At 35.8% G+C, this 5,205-nt stretch overlaps 1 protein-coding gene across 2 annotated transcripts; it reads right to left on the bottom strand.

Annotated features, from left to right (window-relative positions):
- Positions 1-588: 588 nt before the first annotated feature.
- Positions 589-3,675, bottom strand: LOC11440907 (glucan endo-1,3-beta-glucosidase). 2 transcript variants are annotated; one of them, XM_003607797.4, is made up of 3 exons: positions 2,533-3,675; positions 1,590-1,920; positions 589-980 (listed from the first exon to the last, which is right to left on the bottom strand). In XM_003607797.4, the coding sequence occupies exons 1-3, from the start codon at positions 3,634-3,636 to the stop codon at positions 820-822; spliced, it is 1,596 nt and encodes a 531-aa protein (XP_003607845.2). In that variant the 5' UTR covers positions 3,637-3,675; the 3' UTR covers positions 589-819. The 2 variants fall into 2 exon arrangements, with proteins under 2 accessions (XP_003607845.2, XP_039689600.1); XM_039833666.1 differs by having other exon boundaries at positions 1,587-1,920; positions 2,533-3,673.
- Between the last annotated feature and the right edge of the window lie 1,530 nt (positions 3,676-5,205).

Here is a 5,205-nt window from a genome sequence, read left to right as displayed (position 1 = left end):
ACATACATCCATATGCTCCTATTATCAATAGGCAATAGCATTCGAAAGTTTAAGGATCATCCTTGGATTTTGATTTTACAACATTCCTTGAGGAAGAGGAACAAATGTGCAAATTGACGTGAAATATGATTCTGGGTTGAACTGCTGCAACGTGTAATGAACTTAATTTACTTTCTTTGTTTTTCCTTTCCTTTTCATAAAAAAAAATAAAAATAAAATCTGCCACCAATATGAAGTTCTTCCCCTAGGACTAATTTACTAGTACAGCAGGTTTCCTTTTTTGTAAACAAATTTTTGTTGCAGGAAATGTGCTTGATATTGGTTGCTTCCAATAATAATCTTGCACGACTCTTATAATGCTTGACTCTCAAATATTGTATTTACATAAAGACTCTTTTTCTGTTTCATTAATGCCATCTATTAACCACACAAACATTTATCTTATACTTGCGTATTTATATCAAATTAGGAATAATCAACAGCTAGCTTTTCAATTCACCATTGATTATGGACACTCCATTTCATCATGCTGAATAGATAGCCACAGAAAGTGATAAAAACACTATGGCAATTTCCTTCTTACATCACTTCCCACAAATCAATTTCATAAAATTCTTATCCGCAGTCCACATTTTTCAGTCACGATTATAAAATACTATAAATTACATATAATATCAATGTGTGCATTAGTTTACAAAATACAAATACCCTTCCTAGGTCAAGTTGATGCGAGAGGAACCCAAAAAAAAAAACATCTACTTCCAAATCGCATATCTTAACCATAATCTTAACTAGGAACATAAATATTATAGAAATAAATTAAAGAAAACAGAGAATAATAAGAAATTGAAGATGAAATAAGAAGTGATATAATCTAAGTTTGGAAGTGGCAGATTTGAGTGAGCCACCATCTGTATCAGGCTTTTTGACATTTGGCCCTGAACTTGTAGCTGCATATGGAAACTTACATGTCTCGGAACCTGCAACAGGCACCCATATTCTCATCAGTTTTTTTCTTCCCAGCAATCAATACAATAGTTGTCTAAGTGCATTGTATTCATTATATGTAAGTTTAAGTGCATTATTAAGTTTTATATGTTTACATATCGCATCTTTGATTAATTTTGAGTCAATTCTGATTACATATTTAAATTGCATCTTGAGGTGTTGACTATTTCTTAAGTCTTAGAGTATTTTTACTTGAAGAAAGTTAGACAATTATTATCAAATGTTGTTCACTGCATAAAAATGTACTTACTGTGTCAGGTGTGTAATCATGCAGGAAAATCATAACAGTGTAGAATTTTAATTAAATTTTATCATGTGTAGAAGCTAATAGGAAGAACTGTAAACCTGTGATTATCAAAGCAAATCACCATTCATAACACATTTGATTATTTTCAACCACACAAAATTTCATACATATTTTATAGACCAAGTCTTTCAGACAATTAACATATTTGGCTGTATAAAGAACTATTATATCCACCAAATATGTTTTATTTGGACAGGATTTAATACACGGTTGATGGTCTGAAATTTATCCATCAAATAAAACTCATGTAATATTAAGGAACAAGTAAACTTACTAGGGTCTGTGTGAGTAATAACTCCAGTGTGTCCAAAATCACAGTCAGAATCGTGGTGGCCAGATTTCTGATAGTATGCGTTCATGGCGTAGGCCGCATGGGACCTAAGTGAATCGGGCTTATAGCACGGCCCACCATTCTTTATGGGCCCACAATCTATCCCATGGCTGCACACATAGTCAATGTTTGCCTGCAACGCTTTCTCACTAGCATTCGTCTTTGGCACGCACCATTTCTTTGAAGGAGACGATTCCGGTGACTCTGATGGCCCCATTGCCGTGGGCCCAGATGCAGGACCCATTGCTGTTGGCCCTGATGCGGGTCCCATTGCCTGTGGTTACATTACAACAACATGATACATCCCATTAGCCAACACTGTAAAGTGAAAACCAAACTTTACACAGTTCACTCACACTGTCACGCACTAAATAATGTACTACATAAATAATAAAACAGTTCAACTATTAAAATACAGTTAGAGTAAGGTTATGTTTTGGCATTTTACACTTCAAAGAATTTTAGCATGTGCCTCTAAACCTGTAAAATGAATAGTATACCAACCCAACAATAATACTTTATGCAACCTTTGTATTGTACGTATTAATGAATAAAGGAATTAAGAAAATGACAGGTTAATACTTTGGGCCATATTACTATTCCTTCCAGTCAAATGCCTTTGAAATTTTAACCAAAAGCTGGCAAGTGGCAAGGTCAGAACTCAGAAGACAGGACACAATCAATCACATGGCGAATCACCACAATAACCCCCAATACCCTCCTATACGCAAATTCCAGACAAAACATAGGGGCATAAATGTACTTGCATAAAAACATGTCGTGTTCTACTTTGTCACGTAAAGGTCTAAAACAGTAAGTAAGATTCTCTATTTTTTTCCACTAAAATAAACGGATAAATGAAAGGAAAAAAAAAAAGTATTTGTACCTGCTGATGTTTTTGGGTTAAAACTCCAACGTCATAAACCGGGGTAAGATCCGGTTTAAACAACCCATAATTCTGCTCCGAAATAGTAGGTTTAAGATTCTCATTAAACAATGAGAAAATATAAGTCTCAAAAGTCCTATTAGGCATCAAAGGAGTTCCTTTCCCAGAATTAACATGCTTAATAAGATTCCCATTATAAGAAACTGCATTTTCCAAACTAACACCGGGTTGACCCGGGTCACCCAAAGATGGCCAACCCGTTTCACCAACAACCAAATCCACGTCACCATAACCCACTTTCTTCATCGCCGAATAAACCGCATCCATTTGAGCATCAAACATGTTCGTGTAGTTTATTCCAGTAGCTTTATCAAAAACGCCACCGTTTGGTTTAAACAAAGCGTAGTTAAGTGCGTCGGGTTGGTTTGATGAAATACCGAAAAACGGATACGGGTTAATCATGAAAGGTGATTTAGTTTCACGGTGGAATTTGAGTATGGGAGTGAAGATGGTAACGTCGTAGCCACGGCGGAAAGCGGCGGAGCTGGGTGGTGAGGATGAAGAGAGAATGCCGAGTGAGTTAGGAGATACAATTTGAATGTGAGTGAGATTTGAAAGAGTGAGAGCTTGATGAAGTGCATTCATGGCAGGAAGAATGTGTGCTATTAAGGTTTTGTCTGAAGTTGCGAGGATTTCGTTACCGACGGCGATACGGTTGAAGATGGTTTTGGGGTGGAAAGGGAGGATGTTGGTGGTGATCCATTTTTGAGCGGAGGGGAGTTTTGTGAGGGAAGGGATGTCGGCGTTGGAGACAGTTACGGTGACGGAGATGTTTGTATTGGCGAAGGCACGGAGGATGGAAGAGTTTGTGTCGAAGATTTTAATGTGGGTGATTGTGGTTTGGGTTTTGAGGAAAGTGGCGACGGTTGTGGGTGGTGGGAGGTTGTTGGCGATGGTGCCGTAGTTGACGCCGATGTTGTAGGTGGCGGAGGAGAAGTTGGAAGTTGAGAGAAGGAGAAGAAGAAGGAAGTGAAAAGGAACTGCCATTTTGAGGAATGAATGAAGTGAAGTAAGTGGAAACTGGAAAGTGAAATTTGAGACCATTTTGATTGGATCAAACCGCCATTGTGGGGTCCAATGTGGAGTCAAACTAAACATTATTTCTAGGTTTTGCGATGTTTACGTTGTCCTCATCTAGATATTTTGCGCCATTTTCTTATATGTAAAAGAAAAAAATGAATAATGTTTTTTTTGAAAGAAATGTTTTTTCTTTTTTGAAAAGTACTATACATGTTAGAATTTTACTCTCGTGGTGTTTAAAAATTAAGATTGTGTTGGTTTTCTTTAGTTCAATAGAAAGCTCAAATGAAATAATCATATATATGGATACAAATACGAGCACGAAAGGACAATAAGAGAGAAACAACATGAGCAGTCGAGTAGGAACAAGAAGAGAAGAACGACGTCGACGTGACAATTGATCCTAAGATAGTAAAAATAAGTCCTAACATCCATTATGTCACAAACTCCACCCTTATCTCCGTCGTGTCATCCATCACCATCACAAATGCGCGTTGTCTGAATTCGGAATGTCTCTCCTAAGATTTCTCTCTACAAGCTGATGCCCATTGTTGTGTTGTCGATTTGTTCTACATGTCCATATAGCAAATGACTTGATAGGCCATACTACTAAACTATATGGCTGGTTCTCTAAATTATTGTATTTCTGTATAAATAGATTTCGCATGTAACATATTGGTGCATACATGAGAATAATATAATACCATATTCTCTCTTTCTCTCCATATATCTTCTTCCCATTATTTCTATTCTTGTTATTATTTTATGGGTTTCATAACTATTTCGGAATTTTTGAAGAGTTTCACCTCAAGGTTCGCTTAATAAAATTTTTGTTTAGTCATATGTACATTTTTTATTTTATTTTAAAAGGAGCGTATGTAGATGTTTGTCTAGTCCTCCTTTAAATTATACATCAATATTTGTTAAATGAGTTCTAAGAGCACAAACATCGGTGGTGGCATTGCTTACGTGTGGTATCTTGTGTCAGTATGAATACTACTATTTGAGAAGGTGGTAGTAGCATTGCTTGGAAGCGTGGTAAAAAACGGAACCGCATCCATAACATTTACTTTTGAGTTTTTATTATTATTTTATTAATAACTAACTTTTGCCAATTCTATCTTGAAGACATATTTTTGAAATATGACATTAATTTTTTACCGTTGTGCAACGTTAAGATTGCAACGGTCATTTTTTTTTTTATACTATTTCTTATAAAATGCAAGTTGAAATAATTAAGTGATGAACCATTTCAATCTATTATAATTTCTCATTCACATATAGTCTAAATTTGAACTATTAATTTTGTCTCTTTTTCATTTTTTCTTCTACACATTTCATTTGCCAATGAACCCCGACCACAATAATTCTTGGTCCAACTACTTGCAAAATGGTGGCATTCCTCCATGCATCCAAAATCAACAAAATGTCTCCTACTTTGAAAATGCATCCAATAACCCAAACCCACATCCTAACCTAAATTTTCAAAATCATGCTTTTATCCCAAACCCACACATTGGAAATTATCCATATCATACACCACCTTACCCATATCACTATCAACATTTTTCATCTCAATCAACTAGTCCCACC

This window comes from Medicago truncatula, chromosome 4 (assembly GCF_003473485.1).
Source record: "Medicago truncatula cultivar Jemalong A17 chromosome 4, MtrunA17r5.0-ANR, whole genome shotgun sequence".
NCBI lineage: Eukaryota > Viridiplantae > Streptophyta > Magnoliopsida > Fabales > Fabaceae > Medicago > Medicago truncatula.
The sequence above is the reverse complement of the archived record's forward strand: the minus strand, read 5'-3'. Positions and strand labels throughout refer to the sequence as shown.

Coding starts and splice junctions, on each gene's coding strand:
- LOC11440907 (XM_039833666.1), bottom strand. CDS start 3,636: ATGGTCTCAAATTTCACTTTCCAGTTTCCACTTACTTCACTTCATTCA. Junction 1,921..2,532: donor TAACCCAAAAACATCAGCAG/GTACAAATACTT, acceptor ATGTAACCACAG/GCAATGGGACCCGCATCAGG. Junction 981..1,586: donor TACTCACACAGACCCTAGTA/AGTTTACTTGTT, acceptor TGCCTGTTGCAG/GTTCCGAGACATGTAAGTTT.